The sequence below is a fragment of the Platalea leucorodia genome (assembly GCF_965183815.1).
Source record: "Platalea leucorodia genome assembly, chromosome: 3".
Taxonomy (NCBI): domain Eukaryota; kingdom Metazoa; phylum Chordata; class Aves; order Pelecaniformes; family Threskiornithidae; genus Platalea; species Platalea leucorodia.
In genome coordinates, this window is record NC_138825.1 from 69,679,312 (window position 1) to 69,703,856 (window position 24,545).

General features: G+C 38.0%; 1 protein-coding gene across 1 annotated transcript in view; it reads right to left on the minus strand.

The window, feature by feature from the left end:
* Positions 1-6,084: 6,084 nt before the first annotated feature.
* RNF217 (ring finger protein 217) overlaps positions 6,085-24,545 on the minus strand; it is a gene marked incomplete at its 5' end in the record, with an annotated part of 59,675 nt that continues 41,214 nt past the window's right edge. The window contains 4 exons of the mRNA XM_082306212.1: positions 6,085-6,387; positions 8,499-8,570; positions 16,352-16,553; positions 23,887-24,051. Coding sequence (XP_082162338.1) covers positions 6,314-6,387; positions 8,499-8,570; positions 16,352-16,553; positions 23,887-24,051 — 513 coding nt within the window. The 3' untranslated portion in view covers positions 6,085-6,313. The remainder of the gene's footprint in view (positions 6,388-8,498; positions 8,571-16,351; positions 16,554-23,886; positions 24,052-24,545) is intronic.

Genomic DNA, 24,545 nt, shown 5'->3' on the forward strand with positions numbered 1-24,545 from the left:
CAGCCATTTTCACAAGTCAGTTTCAAATTATGAAATTTGGAAGGGAAAGGAGAGCATTGGAAATAAAGCGTATAACAAATGGAAATATGGTAAACATTTTATTATGAGATGGTAAACAGTCAAATGTAAATCTACCCATCCTTGCAATTTCTGGACACGAAGCAGCAGAATGTAAATTGATATGAAGAATGCTTAACAGCGCATTTTTTTATGCAAAAATATAGTCCATGACTAAAGACTGAATCCATCTGCTTACCCAGAGCTTGCATAAGGCATGAACATGTTTCTTGACTGTATCAGCACTTTTACAGGACAGGTTTAAAATATCTGAACAGCTTGTTTGGATTCTGTAAGTAGATTTTCCTTCTAAAAATGAGGTAAATGTGGCATTGTATTAATAACATGATGCTCGGTGACAGTAGGTTAAAATTTCAACAATACTGTTTTCAGTCTGACAAGTTTTCAACAAGATAAACACTGAATGGGGTTAGCATGCAACTGCGTTTAAGCAGGGATGTGCAAAATCCCTGTTTATGCTAAAAATATAAAATATTTGTGTAAAAATAATTTCTCCTCTTCTGACTTTGATCCATCCAAAACACTCCAGATTAATTTTTCAAGTTTTGATAAGCCAAGTAAGCTCCAAAAAGGTTTTCTTTTGCACAATATGCATTTTTAATAAACTAATTGCTATTTTAACTACTCTTTTTAAAAAAAAAAACGGATATATTTAGAAATAAAAAGCTGGAATTATGCTTAGAAATCTATGTATTTATTTTTTACTAGGGAGTAAGTCATTAAAGCTTATTACACATTTTTACCTTTAAATCAGAGTGGGCGCTCTTAGATCAGTTTTTATTTCCCTGCCTTATGGTATTTCACCGTCAGGCTAAGAGGAGCATCAGTAATTAACTGCCTAATATGAGCACTTCATTCCTTACTGGAAAGAGAATGTATAGATCCTGAGCCCTAATGCACAGAATGGTAAGGAAGAATCAGCCAGGAAGCCACAGTCCTGCATAACTGCAACAAGCTGCAGTTGTTAGTTTTATTAGGAAAAAAGTCTGGGGGTGTTGTGTTATAGCTTGAGCAGTACTTAAGTGAAAACACTGCTAGTCTTGCAGTTGAATGAAGGCTCAGCTGGTTTTTCATACAATAGTAGCAAGACAAGCCACCAAATATATCAGCAACATCACTTTTTAAACGTTGTGTGCCCTCTTTTACAAGTTTATGTGTTAAGTCCAAAAAATATTGAACAAGTGTAATTCCAATTCTTACACTGTGCCAATATCTGTTACACTGAAGAAAGCAGAATGTTAGCTATGTTATTTAACACTGTCTAGGGATGTTCTTTCTAACTTTCTCGGTGACTCAAAGCATTAAGAAGGTCTCTTTATTATATGAAAAGCTAGTATTCCTTCCCCAGACAATTTACTTTAATAAGAATGTTGTTTGGAAATTCTTCCCTACTCCCTGTCCTCTCCTGCACTTACTAAACAGCACCAGTATCACTCTGTGAGTGAGAGGACTGGCTCCATAGTAGTTTTCACTCCTTCAGAAGTGAACCAGATTTTCAAACTGCTGCACAATGGCTATCAGCACGCTTCCAAATATTTTTATCAAAGGGCCAAAATTGGGGCCAAATTCCATGCTGGCATAAAAATGGGTACAACTTCTCTAGTTTAATGGGGCTATGACTCATGTCAGGAATGGAGCTGACCCACTGCAACTATAAGGCTGCAAAATTAAAAGAAACCAAGAAATTATCTCCCTAATTGTTTCCTCAGGTAGTATTCTTCCAATCAGTAAAATCAGAGATCTAACATAGATTATAAAAGTAACAGTAATCCATGGTTCTTAGCCACAACTTGGAGGTACACAACTATCATACCAAGCATTATGAATGATGCAAGCTTTGCTCAAGAAACAGAACACCACTCAAGGGTCTGCATGGCAAACTATTTGGCCATTGAACATGAAAACAGTTTCTCAGATCTAACTGGCACGAGAAACCATTCAATCACTAGAGAATTTGTATCCTCTGACAGAATCACTGCCCTACCTACGCGCCACATCACACAAGCTATGGCAGTATTTGGAAGAGCAGAAAACCCCTTGGCTAAAAAGAACACCTGATGCCAATCCAAAACATCTTCTAGTCAAACTGGGAATAGTCCCTGTGCATTAATATTTTTAATAAAGTAAAACTTCACGTTGATCAAACTTTCAGAACCAATAAATAGATGTAAATTAAAAAAAAAAAAAAACAACAACCTAACACACCAGGAAGAGTTAGGAAGTCAGCATTAATAACGTAAAAATCCTCCCTTACTTACACATTTGCACTGCCCCAAAGGAAGATAATAGATCAAAGTGCACTGTATTTTAATGACATCTGAAAGATATGAATACGCGCGTTATTATAGAGGAGGTGATAACTGAAGACTAACGGACTTTTTGGAACTAAAACTGATGGGTCAGCTAGGGCACAAGGCTACTGAGAACTGCACTTCTGCCTCTCGCTTGTATTCTTACTCAGTTTCTTCTTCTCACTGGCTAATAGATTGACACAAGGAAAAGCACTATTATTTTCCAGTTGCCAAGCTCCTGGATAAGCTCTGCAAATATACCTAACTATGCTCTGAGAGGCCGCAGCAGTCAGACTCATCCTGCCACTGACATGGTTGAGCAGCCCTGAAACTTGACCCAATTAATGAAATACAACTAATTACTCTTAGTGGAGAAAGGGAAAGCAGCCACCTCCCGACTGGCGTGTCCAGCCAGCCCTCCCCAGCAGGAGCAGAACTGGGCACACACAGCACGGCGCCGTGGGGAGGGCACCAGCCCCGACTGCACGCCTGCAAGGAGGCCTGAGCCCATGGGCAAATCCATTTCCAGGCAAGCTAGAAAGAGAAGACTAGTGTAGAATGGATTTAAGCATTTCCTAGTCTGAATACAGACACTGGTGCGCAAGAACTTTGCACAAGGATAAATAATCTTAAATATTAAATGTGGTGAAAGCAATCCTGATGGATCAGCATGCAGTAGCATGAAATCTTCCTTAGCAGGTTAATTCAGCTGCCTGAAGAAGTTTTCTGCTAATAAAGATGGAGTAAAACAGTCTGATGGTTTCTTTAGAGTACAGTTACAAAAAACAAAACACATTTACATAATGAAAGAAAAACATCCTTGAACTTCCTTACAAAGTTCATTCCTTTTTCAAACTGATAAATTAATGCTTGTAAAAAAAATGACGACTGATGCATATAATATTTCCTATGAGATGAGAAGAGCTGTTTAAAAGCTAATATTTTATTGAATGAAGTTTTGTACTAAACTACTTTTCATATTTCAGTTGGTTATGTTACATAATATTGATGAAAAATTGTATTTATTTACTATTCAAGTAGGAATATTTTTAGATGGATGGAAAAAGACTTCCATATCCCTACTCTGCCTGGCTCTTGAAATTTTTTCCTGTTCTACAGAAAAGTAAAAGCAAATATTATTGTCATACCTATTTTTTTTATAGGTTAGACTCTCTTATCTTTACAAGGTCAAAGATGCCTCATTTTGCTATATGCAGAAAATGAAGAACCATTTCCCTTTGATTTAATCTGTTCTGATAAAATCAAAATGGCCTAGATGAAATGATAATGTAGGAGTCGAAATGTGTGTTCCTCTCCTCCACCCACAATGACATGCTCTCTGAATATAAATAAGTGCAGATCTATTATCTTCCCTTTTATGCTCTTTATTCTAGCATCTTAATTTCAGATCTTAACTCCCATCAGAACTCCCATCAGAAACTGAAAATGGCAAACACGGCAGAGTGAAACCAGCTACGAAGACTGTAAGAATATCCCACATATTTATAAAGAACCAGGAAAAGAAAGGAAGTTAATCCACTGTATAGTTAATTACAGATAATCTCAAGTACTAAAATATTCTCAAGTGAAATAGTTTGACACCGTATTACAGACTGCATTGCAAACCCAAATCTACCTATCTATATATCTATCTCACTCTCTGAGGTCTGAAGGTTTTTCTAAATAATACAAAAATATCTTCATTATTTGACATTTAAAGAAAGGAATAAAAATCCCTGAGTAAGCCAAAGACAACTGATATGTATAGCCTCAGAAAACACACTCAAAAACAAGACCGATTTTAAGGCAGCTTCCAACCTCAGACAGAACACAAATAAGAAAACTGATGTGTCACAGAAGAAGAAATCTAATTAACGGGTGGATTTGCATTGACAGTATGCTTTGAACTTTACTTCTGAATGTCATTGCTTCCCCGCTTACTTTGCAAATCTTAGAAAGGTACTCTTTCCACCGTTAGGACAACAAGGTCAACATGCCCTCAAATTCAAATGGAAATATTAAGTACTTGTTGACTACCATGGTGTGCTTGTACACACCGTTTCAACAAGAAAAAAAAAAACCAAAAACAAAAACAAGAAAACAAAACCAGAAGCTGACAGAAAACAAGCATACTAGCCAACTACTGTAAGCTGATATTTGTGTTTCCAGGTAAAGAAAATTCATCAGTTTCTTCCACTGAGGCTTTGAAGTCAAAGTGATATCTTATAACAGTATTACATTGGTGGGGCAGAATACTATTTGCTTAAAAATTACAACTAGATTCACATTTAATAACAATTTTCAAAGAATGCTGTGCAAAGTATATCCTCTCAAATGATACGCTATTTGCAGGCCTAAATTTTGAAGTCTGTAGACTCTCTAGGACATTGCCCGTCTCCCTGCTTCCCCCTCTCCCCATATGTATACACACACACACACATATGTATCTTCAAACACACACACTGAAAAAAAAAAAAGTACCTTCACAGTACAAATCCAATCTTCTTCTCTTTAAGATCAGCTTGTATTTTTAAAGTATAAAGTAGATATTTCTCTTCTTTAGTTCCTTTATTTATTCAGTGTTCTGCTCATACAAATTTATTTTATTCTATTTTAAGTTATATTTGTATGATAAACTTGTATTATAACTAAAAGTGAAAAAAAACTCTCAGTAGCTGATTCCTAACGCTGAATTACATTGCTCTTGTGGCGATGCGCTGAGAAAGAGGTCTGGTAGCAAACAGCGGTACTCTGAAGTTAGGAAAAAAGAGCGAGGATAGCTATTCTCTTCAGATCTGTAACGTGCCAGGAAGAGAAACACTGGAAGCAGAGAATAAAAATGAAACAGTTTCATAAGAATTCATGACCCCTCCCCTTACCTAAAATTCACAGATTTTCCTCATGAGACATCAGTGGATGCTCCAAGACTTATGTAGCTTACTTAAAAACAAACAAACAAAACCGGGCTACTTCGGTTATAAAATTTCATCAACTCAATCTTCACGCAACTCGTGCGTAGCATGTGTATTATATGCCAAGTCGGAACAGAAGAGCAGGTTTCCAGCTTCCCTGCAAACACATTTCCTTGTCCCTTCTGCGTCACACTTCAGGGATATCTTGGGACAGAACAGGCCACTGACACTTCTTGTTATCTAAACCCTTTGGATTTTTTCTGTACTGGGAGAGTTTCATAACGCTGTACTCTTCTAACAAATCTGTCACCCCCCCAATCAATATTAACAGACTGTCATAAATTAAATACTAAAGTGAAACCAATCAGCATATTTTTAAGTATCACGGAGCTTCACTACTAAGGGTATTTCCCTCTGAGGCACTGCAGTTTGGCGGTGGCAATCTACACTCTTGCCCACTAGCAGGAGGACTCAGGAGATAACCAGCTGTCGTGCTCTGGCATGTGACGGGGTTTCGGTATGCTGAACAGAATGCTGTGTGATGGAAGTTATTTACAGAAGTAGTTTTTAATACCAAAAGTAGTATGCTCAGTATACAGTAAGAGTCCAAACACTTCTAAGCATTTCCCCCTTAAAGGCCGACACTGAAGTTAAACGGAGCACATGTTAGCAGTTAAATGCTTTCTTCACAGCCCAAATCGGTAGTAGAGTTGTGGCTACAATACAGACTTTGATTGTCTCGTTCAGAAACTTAGACTCAAAAAACCCCTCCAAAGTAACAATTACAAAAAACAAACCCCAAAACATTTAAAAAGCAGCAGTCAGGGGGCCCATCTTGTTCAGAGTGCACCAGAGCAAAGAGGCTTTCTGGTCTGCAGTAGTGTTTTCGGCTGAGGGAAGACAGCAGGAGATCCCCCATTCTTCCTCCAGGGCGGTGGCTTTGATGCTGTTCCCAGCACTGTATTGCTCTGTTGCACAAAGCGCGTATAGCCCTTGCAGGACCAGCTCAGTTCAGGTGAGTAAGGTCCGTCCTTACCAGGGCATACCTGTCCGTGACCTTTTCCTCTGCTTTTTACAAAGGCAATAGATAGGAAACACAAATAAACCTGCCAAAAGAAGAAAATAAGAAAGTCATAATTAAATGCCATCCTTCATGCGTGCATTGTGTTCTTTCAACGTATCAATTCAGAGGCAGCTTTCCGTGTCTCGAGAATTTAGGCAAGGCATTTGGACAAGCAGAAAAAATATTAGCCTCCAACAGTCTCTTCAGTAATGAATTAGGCTACACTTTCTGTTTACTTTACAACAAATTCCCGCTAACCCTACTCCCATATCTGACAAATTAATTCCTAAACCATGCTGTTTTGTATAAGATACAAACTTAAAACTTTTGAAAGCACTTTGGCAATCCTTAGATCTAAATCCAAGGCTGATTTAACTAAACTAGTTTTCAGCCAGTTTCACATGCAATAGAGGCAGCATGTTATAGCTTAACTTTTTTTATTAATATTATTTATTTTTACAAACATCCTCATCTATTGTGAAGTAATACCAAATGTTTATCCTTGCCTGGGCAGGGAACTATTTATTCTTAAAAGTCTTTTGAGAGAAAGGAAGCTGTAAAAGGAAAAATAAAAAAAATAAATCAGATCTATTAAAGTGGAAAATAGTTTGTTGTAAGAGGTACACTTTCAAACCCAAATGAGAAGCATCTCCCCCTTTTCTCTTGCCATCAGCTGACTGAAATGGTGAAAGATTTCCTTTCAGACACTGCTACAGTAAGAACATATAACAAAAGACTACTATAGTCACCAGCATCCTTGCTTTGCTCAATAGCTTTGTAAATGGTGTAAAATGGTTTTCAGCTATGATACTAAGATTACTTTAACAGTTGTGTTGGCAGTAAATATTGCTGTTATTACCTCAAAACCAAAACTTTCCTATAAATAATCAATGGTTTTGGAACTGCTCATACTGCTCTTCTTGATCGTACCTTCAACTTCAATGGCATACTGGGTATTATTGCAAAACCCTCTTAATTTTTAATATAAGCAAAAGTGTTTGTTTTTTTTCCCCAGCACAGATTATACCAGATTGCTGAGCAAAATAAGCTTTACTGGCATTAAGATGTCTTTATTGCCTATATTTTTGGCATAAAAATGCCACTAAAAATAATATTTTAGATAGATAGCTATCTATATAGGTAGATAGATATCTTCAGTGAATCCAACTCAGAATATTGATGCAGCAAAAAAGATATGTATTCTTAGCCTAAATACTGAAATTGATAGCAATATTCCTTACTTGGCCAAATGCAGCCTAGAAAAGCTGTAGTGGTATTTTGGTTATATGCTGATTGGTTATGTACAATCTTATTAATGTAACTATCCTAGTATATTTTGGTTTTATTATATCAAAATAAAGGTGCCACAACCCAACATGCTTCAGGGCTCGGCATACACTGCAAATTTTCAATGGAGTAAGTAGTTCGGTGAAGAGTTGTGAAGCAGCATGATCCCTGACTGACATATTACTGCCAACATAAATAGTGGATATGCACTTACATGAGCAAAATTATACACTTATCCTTACGGCTTATTTCATTTCTGCAGGAGAATTCAGTTAAGCCAGGCAAAGAGCAGATTTGCTAAAATAACTACATCCACATTAATACAACCATGTTAACAGAGCTTTGATACTATATCAAACGAGTTCACAGCACCATTTTTTGTGATGGAATCCAATTTGGCAGCCTATGCACTGCAATTTGCTGCTTTGTTGTTGCTGTTGCATCTTCAAGCTGGAGGGCTCTTGGGACTATGCCCAGTGCCCCAAAAATCTTGTCACGCACATGGCCAAGATCTTAGAATTGTGATCCACTGGGGTGATTAAAGGGAGGGTCCAAGTCAGCCAGCCCCCAGGACTATGTTTAAATTACTCTGGCCTTTTTACTAGTTTAACAATACTAGTTGAAGAGTTTGGTTCAGAAAATCAAATAGTTGGGGAAAAAAAAATAAAGCTAATAGGCATAAAATGCCAGTAAGAAAAAAAGAGAGTCTAAAAACAAATTTTTTAGAAGAAAGCCATGTGCTTTATACTAGAATGATATCTATGAAATTTGTACTTTGTGTCCATCTCTGAGAGGAAAATACTGAGATGTCATACAGAAAGTCACTGCAAAATAAGAATTAGACCCATTCACATACGTAACTCTTACCTATTACAACAGCTACAGCTCCCAGTGCCAGTCCCAGAACCAGTATGAGGGGTGTAATGAGTAGTTTTCCAGCTGAAATGCAAAATTCATTCAACAATTCAAAGCAGGCATTTTATTTTTCCCTTTCCAACCATCCATAAATATTTTGATATCAGATTCCCAAAAGCTGGTTCATTTTTCTAATACTCTACCAGGATTCCTATTTGCAAATTCATCCTACAAATCCAGCTAGGACCCATCACCACTCAGCCAGCTCCCTGCACACATTTCTCTCTGCCCTCTTCACCCACCACAACTCCCTGAGTACAGCTTGGAGTTAGCTTGCATTTACTTCTGTTTCCACCCTGACAGGAACGCGATAGCTATAAAACAACTATCATTTGGCTTCTCCGGAATCCTACTGCACAGCAGCCACCCTGGAAAGATGCCAAGCAAACCAGCATCTCTGAGAGCTTAGGTTAGCTCAAGGTGATGAGACCATCACCTCTAAATATGCTTCTGCTTGCTTTAAAAGGCTATGGTGAAGTCCTCCTGTACAGTTGTGATTTAGGTCTAAATCAAACCACAGCCAAGTCTATTTTGGATCAACATTTAAAAGGATACGTTGCTGCTCTTACGCGAGTAAGGCAGGGAGGTTGTGCAGCACACCAGCTAGAGCATGAGACTAAGAACAAATAAAGCCTGCTCATATTCTTTACGTCTGACGAGTTCACGATCTGTAGAAATGCACGGAGGGAAGGCAGGGCTCCTTCTCAAACACTGAAGTTGAAACTGAACTTTGAATCCAAGTTCTCTGTCTTGCCTTGCATGCTTTCAACCGAACGGCAGAATCCCCCTGGCTGTGCTGGCTGAGCGGCTGGATCAAAGATGTCACTTGTCTCAGCTATCTGAAAACGCAGCAGGGCAGGCATTTTTACTGATACACCAGCAGTCTGGTCAGGGATTTGAAATTAAGCAATTCTTTAAGTTAAGCATGTGTTTGAAAGATCACCTCTGGAAAGTGAGGAAAAATGAGTTTGTTACCTCTTTCTTCCCTGCCCTCCCCTCTCTCAAGTCACTTGTATCAGATTTCAGTAAATGGATTACTTCATTCAATAATGATGTAAACCTCTCCATAACCTGAGCCGCTAATCTGGGCAGTCTGAAGGAAAAATGAGATATTTTGGAAAAATTTACAACAGTTAAATGAATTGGTCCTTTTCATGCTCTGTTTTGATAGCTTTTAAATTTCATAGGTGTGTTGTGGGTGGGAAACGTTAATTCCTAGAAGAAAAAAATTGGCAAATATTGGTGTTACTCTAGTTGCTAGGCATCCTAATGGCAGACCTTCTTGGGACTCCACTGTGCTGCATTCTATACACACGACTTGTCAAATAAATTATTCAAGTGTAGACAGGAGAAGGAATGTAGAGTGATGAAAAAACCTCAAGAAAACTCTAAAAATGAGCAATTAAAAACATTTTAAAAAATTACCAGAGCCTTTAACAATTTCCAAGTAAAGCTTATAAAAGATTGTTTTAATGTATGAAATCTCTTTACTTTATTAATAACCATGTAATTAGAATGTTAGAAAGTTATGACTTTTGGTACCAAAATTATTAACAACCATGTGACTAAGTACACAGAAACAGAGTCTGCAGAAAGGGCTAAGCTAGCTTTTGACCAGAGTAATTTCTTTGCAGACACAAAGAACAGTTTCTAAGCTAATTCAGTTCAAGAACCTGTCTACTTACATTTGGCAAACTAACTCAGAGCTGAAATAAAGCATGAGTGAGTGTCTTTTTCCTTCTGTCTGTGAATATGAAGTTATGAGTATTGTGTAGTTCCAAGATCTTAAAGGATAAAATGACCTTTCATTGTCATGGGACAATATCTTCTTTTGGTTACCAGTGCATTTGTTCTAAAGGTTAAACTTTAAAACCAAAACAAAATACCTTTTCTCCTTATATATCTACCACATTTAAATCCTTTATCTTTCTTTACCTTTGTAAAGTAAAATTATGGAACAAGTTAACACGAGGTGAACTAAACTTGCACAAGTTACCATCAGTAAGAGTACAAACAGCAGCAATCACTATTGCAAGCATCAGCTATGTACCTTTTACTCCAATCATTTTCATCAGCATTGTATGAAGCAATTATAAAATGCTCCATTTTGCACGTCTGAATGGAACGTTACTTTATATCCAATTCTAGTTTGACACACATCGTTTGTCGTAGTGTGAAGGTTTATGAGGCTCTCAATCATAGAAGGAATCGTGACACACCAAGAAATGCTGCTGACACTAAGGACATTTATCTCAGGCCCTAAACTTCCCCAAGATCCACTGTCCCACACCTGCTAGCTCCAAGACTGCTAGCAGAGAGAGCAAATGTAAAACTTGCCTCAGAGCTGGCTAAAATCTTGCCTCATTAGTCCATGTGGTGAACTCAGAAGTAGGTTATGATAGCCAGTTTGGTAATGTTCAAAGCTAGTTTTTAAGGGTAACTTAAAAAGAAACAGTTGTAAATAGAACAAGCCTAAAAAGGGAACCTTTTTACAATTCTACTCAACTTAATGGTAAACAATTTCTTTATTGGGTTACTCAGGATGAAGATTTAGATGTCTGCAGTAATCTAGTAACCATATTTGCAGGTGTCTCAGAGGGGTTGCATTAATTGTTACATAGACAATAATGTTTTTCTGTAAGATGAGGACACGTTTAGGGAAATACGAGGAAATATTTTCCTTTGCATAACTTTGGGTTTGGTTGCGGGTTTTAGGGTAATATTTACAAAACCCCATAAATCCTTAGAGAAAACTTTGCCATGTAAAAAATTAACAAACTAGTTTTAGAAAACAAATCTAATCACTAGCATATGAGAAAAAAAGTTTTGTTTTCCAAGTCTAAATATCATTATATGTTTAAGCAACAGAGCCACTACAAGTATCTACTTACAAATCAAAACAGTCATCCCTACATAGATATAAGTTCTAATACAAGTTTGCATCTGTTTTTAGAGAGTCCTATTAGGTGTATACAGGAGACTTCTTACAAATCAGACCGACTTAAATGATAAAGTTGCTAAGGAAGGTTGGATCCTAGAAGTGCATGCTTCCTTCTGCAGTGCTCAAAGCCATGCATACATAAAATGAATTTTGCACTCTGTCTTGGGACAGGAGCGCGTGTCAGTCAGATCTGAAAACAGGCTGCTTTCAGAATCCTATTTGAAATGCTGTTTACCATGCAAAAAACTTCATTTGCTTTAATAGCAAATTACATGTTGTGTCCTGTTACATATCCATGAAGTACCTAGCAATTGATTTTGAATATAATTCACTAAACTGAATTCAGGTGGTACTCAACTGGCATCTTAAGTACATTTAAGACAGCTGAACATGTTTTTCCTTTCTGTGCAATTCATCACTTAACTCCAAGTATAACCAAACATCCTGCCTTCAAGAACCTAGCCAAATAATTACTATGAGAATGAAATCTCTAAGTCCACTGGGACTGAAGGATAAATGCAATTTCACCTAACTGGACTGGTCACAGACAAAGTTTCTCTAAAAAAAGTATGCTGGCTAAAGAGGGGAGAGAATTGTCATCAAATTCAGAGACCACTTCTGCTCCCAGTTTATTTTCTCCTCCCTGTGATTTCTACTACCTTTACAAAACCACTGGTTTATGAAGAAAAGTATGTTTGAATTTATGCTGCCATAAATGCTTTTCCCTTCTTTTTATTACGGAACAGTTTGTGACTGTAGGCACAAACATTTGCTTCTCAACAGAAACCATGATAGCATGCCAGCCTGCCATGAAGTGTTCTTTCCTTTCTACACACCCCACTCACCCAGATTTGGTCGAAACGAGCCAAAGAACTTTCGTTACAAAATCACCGCATTTGCTTAAATAAGTATTTCCTCTCCATAGCAAGAGAACAAAATAAAAAGCCACAGAAGAAAATGTATCTAGCAACATCTCACCACTCTCCCACTGACAGCCAAGATAATGTCCTCTTAATTTCCACTACTTAGCTCAGTATCAGAGGCATTTTACTACAGGAAATCCAACCTTTATTTCTTGCTACACATTACTTAAATTTAGAGATGATGCTTCTAATGGCCTATTTCTCTGCTACCATCTCCTCTTTCTAACATCTTCTGCTTTATTGGAACAGACTGCCCAGGGAAGTGGTGCAATCACAGTCCCTACAAGTGTTCAAAAAACGGGTGGATGTGGTGCTTAGGGACATGGTTTAGAGGTGGACCTGGCAGTTAGGTTAACGGTTGGACTCAATGATCTCAGAGGTCCTTTCCAGCCTTAATGATTCTATGCTGTCTCTCAGAATGTACAGTAACACCTGCTGATGATAATGCTCCACTCTTGCCTGGCAAAGCCTTAATGTGTTTACATTCACAGTTCTAGCTACTGGGACATCTCTGTGCCTAGGCATGATCCCTTACTAGAATTAAACATTTCTTGATTTTTCAACTTGAATGAAAAATGGTTACGACTAGGAAGCTTCAGTTCAAAACAAAGCAACAAAAAAAATATTAAAGATCACGACAAAGAAGAATCTGATGGGGAGGGTCTATAAAAGACAGACATGAGAGGGTAAGCCAGCTATTATGACTTACTCAATTTTATGATAAAAGAAGTAACCAATGATATTATCAGCAATCTATTAAAAAAACCCAAATTACACAAACACACAACAGAAGGATGAAAGTACTTTCTCTACACAACATAGTGAAATCTACACAGTGAAATCCTACAGCTTCTACCAAAGATAATCTGGAAGCCAAAACTATAAATCATTTAAGAACTGTATAAATTGGAGAATGATACATCTATTTGATAGTTATTAAGCAAAGGTTCAGATACAAACCTTAACTAAGGAAGCATCTAAAACAATTACTGGAAATACACAGTGAGATCATATTTCTAATTGACCACTGTTGGGGACAAACGCACTATGCAGACCTTTACACTTGGCAATTAATTAGGGATTTTTTTTTTTTTTTCCTCCCCCTCCGTTTTACATTTGGGCAATTTGTACAGATCAATTCTGTTGAAGTTTTACAAGGATAGCAGATCTTGTCAGATTTCCACCATTCAAGATGGCAGAATCCACAGACTGAACTGACACTGTATGACTGGTATGGATTATACCATCTCGAAAGAAAAATGTCAGGAGATATAACCTTACAACAATGTAAAGCCTTCGTGAAAAAGCGTGTGTGCGCCCACACATGTGCTTGTGTGTAAAAAAGTTTAAAAAAAATAAATAATTGAGGCTGGCTCACATGTGTCAGTCATAGCCAAAATCTAATCCAACGGAGGAAGAGCAGTGGGCTGAATTCCTGAATCCTAATCTGATGTAAATTGTTTAAACTTTTATTTTTTTATTTTCAAGCATGAATTCTGCTATGACTCTGGAGTGTTTTGGTAGTTATTCATATACTGCATCAGGATCAATATTAAAATATAGACCTCTAGAGATGACCAAGGGATTTAGGATCATGGGTATCAATGCAGAATTCTTTCAGTCATTGTCAGCTTGGGTGTTAAGCTATTGTAAAAATGAGGGTAATTACTACATGTGCTGGCAGGTTCAGCTAGCTCTGTCTATTCAAATGATGACCATTCCTGCTGAGACTAACACTGTATGACAGAGGTAGTTCTGGAGAGAAATTTTTAACAGAAAACTGTTAAAAGTATGAGAAATTTAAGCTGAGGCTTTAAGCTTTGCTAATCTTTCTTGGTTGACTAATTAAGGCAAACCACAAGTACACTTGCAAACAGGAAATGGAAGTAAAATATCTTGTATCTTCTCTATGCTTGTTTTTATAAATATGAAAATATACATCTTCACCACTGAACTTTAACTGATATATGCACTTCCACATTTCTTTACTGCCTCCAGGTCACTGTCCGCAAATAAACTAATTTTCTTTCTTACTAGTAAAAGCTGTTTCTTTTTAAAAGGATAAGGTTGTGCATTATTGTTTCCAAAAAAACCAAACCAAAACAAAAAAAAACAAACAGGGAAAATAGAAAATAATTTTAATAGTAGTTATGCACATGCAGTACATACACCTGTATTTCAGACTTCGTATGTGGCATTAAAACATACCAACTGCATATTCAGATACCTTTCACATAAACCATTGCAAAAATTAAGACAATAATAATGTTATTTTTGGCAGATCCATGTTTTGGTAAGAAACACTTATTTTATATTTGTATATCAATTGTACATAGAAGGTTTAATTTTGGAATAATGCTACCCACGATTCTACACGTAAGCAGCAAAGAATTAGTAAAGTCTCTGAGCACAATCCCTTACTATCACAGATCCTAATTCCACCAAATGTACCAAGATCCATTTTAAACCAGCTTACACTGTTTGCCATTGTGACTTTTACTGGAAGCTCTTTGGAAACCTTACTTTGAAACAGCCCTTGAAATTTAAGCTTAAATTTATTCATGAACGGTTTATACCCATGTGCTCTAGTGCCAGCACAGTCTTTAATCTAGACTAGATCTTCTCATGTGTTGGAATTTACCTCTACAAAATGCATCAGAGTAGGCACATCCAATCATTTTGAATTTTTATCCACTTTCCTATTTATTTCTGTATCATTAATTCACCTCTTATAAATTTTGTTGTAAAGCTTTGCAAGTTCCTGAGATCAAACCAATGGGGCCTGGATGACTTACTACCATTTGTTAAACAAGCATTCCAGGTTTGCGAGTCTCCCGCAACTTTTCAGATCAGCAAGATCGGCATTCTTATTACCATTCTTATTACCATTACATTGCCTATGTGTGCCAACTCTTGTGTTACTCTAAAATGGAAATCACCTAGTTTTCGTACTGGAACATGTTTGGCTTAGGGGTATTGTTTTCACTGCAGGTCTGCTGACTGCTGTTTTCCACACGTTCAGTCTCTTACCTTTACTTCTACATTCAACAAGACCAATTGATAAACTCAAAGCATTTCCTCATCCTAGGTGGATTCCAAGTCATCTCCTATTTCTATGCCTTAATTCAAAGTACCAAAGCTCCTATTTTCCTTAACAGGTCCCGGGTTTTGACACCTAATACAACCATTTCCTATAATGTTATAGATAGCTTTACATGCTGTAAACTTGCTACAATGACTGAAATTAATGCATATGCAAGATATGACATAAGGTAATGATCTACTTTGTAATCTGTTTTTCTTGTGCTTCTATAGGTTGATAGAGGTATACCTCTCGTTTAAAAGCAAATTAGGAGTGCCTTTTTTTTTTAATAAAAAGAAAAGTCAAGCTTTTGGCATTATATTCTGTGAGATAAATTAATGTACATAGTTGTATTTTGTTTTAAGCTGTATTTTATGTGAACCAAAGCTAATACTTAAAAGATAAGTGTCCTCCTATTTAAACGGGCTAACTTGAGTAGTTTGGTTTTTCAGAACCAGGTCAGGTTCAAATCCAAACTACGCTTTATTCAAACAAATCCTTGACACAGAGATTCAGAGGTTCCTGCTCTGATCCATTTCTCCTATATGCTTTTAGAATAACGATCACAGCCAGCAACATGCCTATTGACAGTATTTTTCCAGTTTGCTTACATATTATTAAAAAGGGTTAGGAAACAGAAGCTATCAGAAGAGGACACAATACTTATTCATACACAGTCCAGGGAATGCAAATACTATATATTTAAATATATTTAATAAACCACCTTTCACATAACTAAACAACAGACTGCCCATCCGATACTTTAAACCAATAGTTTTTATTTGACTACTATTGGTGCGTGTCCCCCTCCCCATCACCTCTCTGCGCAGCTCTCCACAAGGAACATTTATGCACTCACCACAGACAGAGCCTCGCACTAATCTCCTTAAATGTGGTCTCTCGGGGAGGTAGCGGTATTTGCATCCAAAGATACTGAGGTTTGAGGTGTGATCTCCGAAGAAGCGGAGCTGGCGGTATCGCTCCCCACAACGGTAACAGAAATTAGTGTTACACTGTGAACAGGTCATGTGGTCACACCCTTCTGTCCTCTGGATGTGGATCTGTATGAGCCAAAGACAAAAAAAAAAAAAAAAAAAAAAAAAAGAGAGAGAGAGAGAGAAGATTATTTTTTTCCGCCTCCCTAAGCAGAGGAAAGCAGGCCCTACCCCGTGCAGTCCATGCGTCAGATGAAAAGACACCGCAAGCAACCCCTTGCTTAACTCAACATTTGCATTTAATTAATACTGCAGCTGTCCTGAGACAATAATGGTTTTCTAAGGCATGTTCCAAAGCCTCAAATATGAGTTATAGTTTTTCCAGATTTCCATACATAATTTTCTATATAATCCTCCTTCTTTGTTTAAACACTCTTTGTATCAGATGAGAATGAGTGCTCTTTGCCCTTATGAAAACTTGTTTTTATTAATGAAGTAGACACATTAGCACCAAACTTTATTAAAAATAAAAGCAGCACAGTAAATATAGTTATGAACTCTGTTTGACCCCTCCACAGATGGGTTTCCCTTTTATGCCACCTGTGGCCCCACTCCCTTTTCCCATTACCATCACGAATTGATTTGGCATTTTGTAATAAACAGCAGAAAGGCTCTGCTGTTACAGTGAATGATTTGAAAAGTATGGGATTTTTTTTTTTTTTTTTGGGGGGGGGTGGGTGGGGGGTGGGGGGTAAAAAAAGAAAGATTCCACAAACTGTATAAAAGAATGACACCAAGCCTTCATAATGCCCACAGTACAGCATGAAGCTGGGCTGCCTAGCCCTATTCCTCCATCTCCATGCACTCTTTTGCAAAACTGGTACCTTTACCTACTTTGCACACATTTGGTAAGGCTTCAGTTTTAGTTAATAGTTCTGAGAGTCTTAGGAGAGAGGGAAGTCCTGGGGCTGAGTATTTCACTAAATCAACTACGATTACACAGCTCCTTCTAAACCTTGCCAACTAAAAATATGGCTAACGGGGTAGTAAACACACACTTTTCCTAGCTCACAAAATTGCTAAAGCCTCCCTTGTCCAGAGACCATGCCCCACAGTGGAATGGCAGATAAAATTATCTAATAATTGAGGTTGGAAGTGACCCTCGGAGGTCATCTATTTTAACCCCTAGCTCCAAGCTGGGCTAACTTCAAAGTCAGATCAGATTGCTCCAGGCCTCATCCCACTAGATTTTAAAAACTTCCAAGTATGAGTATGTCACAGTCTCTTTGAGCAACCTGTCCCATGCTTCACCACCCTCCCTGGGAATGTTTTTTTCCCCTTACATCCAATTGGAATTTTATTTGCTGAAACTTGCGACGTATAAATGAATGCCTCCTGAAATTCTTATCCATATGTACATGTATTTATTTTGCAGGGAGGTACAGGTAAAGACAAGGCATCACCACTCAGTGGCCCTGCAAGGACCAGAGACACTGAAAGCTCAGGTACAGCTGAAGCCTCTCACCTCAAGAGAGGCTTGTGACTCCCGGGGTATCCGACACTCTTGAGACGGTCAAGTGCGTTTGTTTGCTGGTGCTGATCAGGGCTCATCTGGGATCAGAGAAATCTCACTCATCTGAACAGCTACTGAAACTGGCACTTTATACACATAACAAAATGATGTTTTCCACCAGCAATACTTCTGGTAAAAGATTCCAGGGCAGATGTAGTTAACAGTAGTTCCAGGTACACCTGCCAACATCCCTGTGCCAACAGTAGCGATCTCAGAATTCACACTTCCAAATGCTTCTTTTACACATAAGAGGGGAAAGACATTCACAAAAGAGAGGATTGGGCTATAAAATATTACTTTCTAGTGGGAAAGTACTCTAGCAGACTTGCATTCATCCCATAGAAGGGATGCAAATAGACTGACCAAGCAATCATCCCTGCCTCTACCCCGAGGAAGCCTGCTGTATCACAGGTGCCCTGTTTTACAGAAGCACCTGAAGAAAACACCATTCCTGATGAGCTTTATAAGCCACTTGACTTCAAAACTTTCACACTTTAGCACTGACTGCAAGCAAAGTGGAAAGAAAAGTCTATTCAATATTGTACCAACTTAAGCATAACTTCTGAAGTTATACACTATTTTCTTCTAAAATGAATATTGTCAGTTTGACTTTTGCTTTTACTTCTCAGGTTTTATAGGAAAAAAAAGTTGACCCTACTCATGGAGCCATAGTTTATTTAATTTAATTCCTAAGAGATAAAATTGAACTGAAATTAAGGAATTTTAATAGTGACTTAATGTATTTTAACAAATTAACTTTAAAATTTAATTCCAATTAGTTTTTCAGGGGACTGAAATTCAGACAGCAACTGTAAAGAATTTTGTAATTTTAGAGGTACCTTTCCTTATCTGCTGATTCAGTGACATAGCTCCATCTTCAAAATGTAAATGAGGAAATTAGATCTTATGACACTAATGAGAATTAACTGCTTGTTTTCTTTTTGAATCAAGACTGTTGAATTCTCCTTTCTCCAACTTACCAACACTATCTATTAAGTTACCATCCATCCTAACTGAAAATCTGTGCAAGCCTGGAGCCTATAAAAGCCCTAGATGCAAACCAAAACTACTGCACATTTCAAAAATAAATTAATTTTCTTTGGTAGCAAGAACTTCAAGGAGCAATACCTTTATACATTTACCATCAATACGTTTCAGAAATACCCACCTCTTGGACACTGCCTGCCATCCTTCTACCCATGCTTTCCTAGAAGCATCCCAGCTCCAGTTAGCCAGGCACCACTCCTAAATCACTTCTGAATCTACTTGTTTCTGTTCTAAATCCTCCAGACATACTGTCCTCTTAAAACATAAAGAAGTTGATACAGGATTTATTTTCTTACGGACACGTATTGCAATTGCATGTACTTTATTTTTGCTTCTTCAAAAAGTAAAGTATTAAAAATTTTTTAGTGAATACTTATCTGCCCATATATGTCTGCCCATATATCTGTCTTCAAAAGCTGCAAATTTGGAACAACTGGTTGTACTTGCCTGTATTTTTTGTTGCAAAAAACTTTCCCTTTTTCAGTGAGGAGAGACTGCATTAAAAAAATGAAATAAAAAAAACCAACCAACCTTAGATGTGGGGCTTGGACTCCCTATCATATGCACACAGACTGACAACGCCAGATGAACTTTGTATGATTTGGTCAGGCTGCTTTCAAGCCTAAGACATGACACCTCACCAGATCAACTTCAGCTCTGGTTCACATGGACATGCCTCCCTCCCCTCAGGATAATCCACTGACAGAGATGGATTACAAATCTATAGGTTGGGAAAGTGATCACCGTTGGGTCAGATATCACACAAGTGTTCCTGCTCCGTTGGCGATACCGTGGCACGCAGCAGGCAGCCGGGGGAATGCACGGGGCCGGGAATGCGTCTCGCTATAGTTAGCTGTGGCCGTGCGGGGTTCGGTGCCTTGTAACTGCGGGCTCCCCCGCCGCACGGTGGGGGTGCAGGAGGCAAGGTGAGAGCACAGCGACTGCAAGCCCAGTTTCTGCCTCCAAGCATTCAGTTGGTGCTGCCTTCATCCTGCACCCAGAGCCTGCTCAAGCCCTAAAGACGAACTCTCACCTTACGGGGAAAGGTTTACCCATTCAGAAACCCAAGAATAGCTCTCAGAACAAGAGGGGTGAAAATTACACACCAGCATCAAAGCATACAGAGCTCAGAGTCTTAAGGAAACAACTGAAGCAGCACAGTGGCTAATTCAGACCCTCACTTTACCCGCTCTGCATGTTACATGCCCTCTCACAGAAATCTTCCAGGGAAATTGCTTCCAAGAGAACTGAGGATGAGAGTGGCCGTTTCTCCTCCACCCCTTCTGAAGAAAACCTGGTGCACAGCTTTATCCCTTCATATACAAGCAAGGACTCTCCTTCCTCCCCCCAGAGGATGAGTAATAATATGCACAGCACCTTCAAAAACTATGCCCCGAGTTATCTGATAACACTCATATTAATCAGAACAGTGAATCCACAGATAAGAAGTATATAGTCCTTGATTTGCATTGACATCCTAGTTTTCTTAAATTTCTGCAGCTCTTCGAAGCTTTCTAAGCTAGAGCCGCTGTTTGGTGTTTCCTCACACAGCGTTGTTTTTGAAATCTGTGGTAAAGATAACACCAACATGAAGTATTTCCTTGGTTCGCTGTACTGTAAAAACACTTGTGGAAAAAAAGGCATTTTGCTGCAAACATGTTGTCGCAAGAAATTGTAAAAAATAAAACCCTGAACAGTAGTGGGGAAAGACAAATAAGGTTATAGATTTTATGAAAAGGCATTTAATAATATGTAGCAAATTTGCACTCAGTAGCCAGCTCCCTCTAGCACAAGACCAGCACTTTTTGGACAAGTCTTACTGAGAAAAATGGTCTACGCTGAGCTTCTCAAAATAGCGTATAATAAATTTGGAAAAGGCTCTATTAAAAACAAAAAATATGTCAAAATCAATTTAAGATGTAGTTTTAAAAAGAGTAGCATTTTGTAGTATTTCCATACTGACATATAGTCACAAAATGGATTTACAATTATGTATTTTGACAGCATGTAATGTTTTTATTTGCTTACGTAAGCGTATCTTAGACAGACCAGGTAAGCTATTCCTATTAGATATACTAATAAGCTATTCCTATTAGATATACTAAAGTTGTGTCCATGTACAGGAAAAAGTAATCAAGCTAAAGCTTATTTAACAGTGCCCGCTAGTATTCACATTGTAAAGGATTATGTTCTTTCAAAGCGCTTACCAAAACCACTGAAAAACTTGTGAATACTTGCCTAAGGATCTGCCTATATATACACACACCATAAGAGTGTTCCCGTTTTCTCACCTACACGCCCAGACAAGATAATAATTGTGCATTCTACTTCCCCGTGGTACAGCTACTTAAAGGAGTCTGTGTGTATATGTCTGTGTGTATATATAATTATCTCCAGAAGGTATCTGTACAATATGGTCACAGTTTACACTGTAATCAGTATCACACTTCGGAATTTACCAGTAATTCTACAAGTTATCTCAGTAAAGAAATTCTACCTCTACTGAAGTTTCTACCTTTAATTTCCGTTAGCTTCAGTTTTAGCATAAAGATTGAATACTAATATCTTGACACAATTTAATCTTGACTTTTCCTCCATCTGTTTATCAGTTTTGGCTGCTGCAAATTTTTAACGAAAACATGAAAGAGGTTCTTTAAGGAGAATATATGCACATATCAAAATAAAATATGTTGTCACCTGAAACATTGGCTATGTGGATCTACAACAAGGATAAATCAAATAGTATGTTACCAACTGTTTTCTCTGTCACTCTTTTCTATATTTTATTTGGAAATATGATAGTCATCTGATCCATGTTATTTTATATAGAGGTTTTGGGGGGATGGCTGGAGAGAAAGGCAGAGAAAGTATTGGCTCCAGTCTCCCTGACCCCAAACTGTTAATTGTTGGTATGTTTATCTCCATGTGCCCAGACATCTATTAATGCTGTGATGAAGATGACAAATGCTGCATGTGTGTTTTATAACTACTCAATAACAGACTGGGGGGGCGTGGGGGGTGGATAAAAAGAACAGTACCACTAACTGCTGGCTAAGCCATTCTTTTGATTACTTGCTGGATACAGATTTGATTTAAAAACAATGTATTGATATAAACATTTTGGAGGTTGTAGACAAGAAGAACTTTTTTCACCTCTGCAGAAAAATATCAGGAGTGGGGGTAGCGATACAGTTTATGAAAAGGCTGAACTCTCCCTTCAATATTCACTTATAATACCACATTACCAGAAAGGACTTGTTAACACAGGTTCTTTTTCTGTGCGAGTTTCGTAACTTTCCATACTGCCTCTCACCATGGAGGAGGTTTTATTTTCTTTTGATTATGAAAAGAAACCTAAAGTCTTTTTGGAATTAATAGCCAAACGCATGCAACTTCAGGCTTCAAAATTAGTGACTTAACCTGCATAAGTTTCAAGCATCCAGCCTTTCCTTTTGAAGATGGTGAAAACAGTTGTACGTTTGGCATTTTAAATTTAAAACTTAAGGATAAACATGTTAGGGTTAGCAGTTTTAGTTCCTCTCTCTTTCCAGCTAGCAGCCCTCTTCCCCCTGCTTTTCCACATTCATACTTTTTTGTTTGGTGCATTTTCTTCTTTTTTTGGACAACTGATTTCAATAGTTACATCATTTGCATTTTCATAAAATCTGAGTCTGGACACAAGTCAAAGAATTAAAAACAAACCAGATACTTCTTCCCACTCCAAAAGGAACAAAGTTTCTAACAGGATTTTACTGTAAGATTTCCCAGAAAGTGAACATTTTTAGAACTGGCTCAAACCTACCAACTCTTACCAAACAGCAAGCTGTTAAAACTCTGTTCAAATGTCACGTGTGTGCAGGAGGAAGGGTAAACAACTGACTGCTGATTTCAGAGCTTTCCGAATTTTGCTTACTGTTTTGAAATCTTTGACTTTCAGGCTATGGCATCACAGGTATTTTTTCCCCAAGATCAAAATAAGATACTTAGTAAAATGATAAACATCCTCTCATTTGCTCAAAGTGTGACAAAAGCATACTTCGGACTTCTGGAAATAAATCTTCCTATTCAATATTTATTTCCTATCAAATGTTCCAGTTTCCTTGCTTTGTCCTCTCCATGAGGTAGATGTGGAGCGATAGATAGGTTCAGGTTATGTAATCCCTTTCAAAGAAAAGGACAGACTCCCACCACCATGGTGCTCTCAAGGTTTTGACTTACTACTCGTGCTGTGAAAAAAAACAGTGAACAAAGATAACAGCCACCTTTGTTAAGGGTAGCTGGGGCAGGGGTGTACGGGGGCTGTTTCATCTCGTCTGAGTAGTGGGAAATATTTCCCATCCTGGAAGAGATTAATGTAATTTATAGGGCATGGGCCTGCTCTTCAGTCTGTTGAAAATTAAACTAATTTATGAGACAGGTTTGCGAAGAACTGACATGTAATCCTAAAAAAACCTCTGGTTTTGCCAATCAGAAAGTCAATTCACCCAAGCTCCTTCGAAAACCTGGCAAAGGGCACCATATTTCTCTAAAGCTTTACATTTCTTTAAAGCTTTATTTTTGGAAAAATTTGTACTGTAATGCACATTCCTTATAAGCATACATTAAAGCCGCTTAGGATTTCCCTAATATTTCTTTTACATGCAGAGATTCTGCCGAATCAGTGCGGGAATCAGCAAGTAAAACATCTGACCTGTTTTTCTCAATGGGTCATTGACAAGAATCTGCACAGCAAGCGTGAATTCCATTTCCAACGCCGAGCAGAAGCTACAAGTATTTACTTTAAATACATATTTAAACGGTTTGAAGCCGCTACCTGCAGTCCAAGGGAGAGCAGCTCACCTTGCATTTTGGACACTTCTGGGCATTCCTCTGCCCGTGTTCGATTTCGTTGGCCCAGTGACGCAACAGCTTGTCTCCCTTCTTGTATTCTTTGCAGTTAACGCCTTCATGCCAGGGAGAGTGGCACTTGAAACACCAGACAAATTGGCAAGATGGACACTGGATCTGTACAAATGAGAAAACACCACACGTTTGCAAGCTGGGTGCTGACCCAGCTGGAAGGCCCATTTTAAAACCACTGCTCTTTAATTAAGAAAGTAGCTGCCCAGCAAAAGTCTAATATCTTTTGAAATGTCTGTTTTAAAAACACAAGAATTTGGAAGCTAACTTGTTCTTTTTCTTTTTAAAAGAGAGAAAACACAGAACTAATTGCTAAAGCCAGGAAAGGCCCCAAACAAGCAAAGCACAAGTGGCTTGGTTTAAGCATAGGAACTGCTTCCCCAATTCACTGTGTGGCTCAAGCACCAGAAGGCAAAATTCAGGAAGCTTATTCAGTTGCCGCCAATACATGTGTGAGATCACCTAAAAATTAGCAGCCAGTCTTCAGTGCAGTGGAGCTCAGTCTTCTAGTTATAAAATTCACTGCCAAGGCTATTACCAGGGAGTACCTGGTCTTCTGAAGGGGCCCTACAGAGCCCAGAATGAGTTATGAAGCTTAT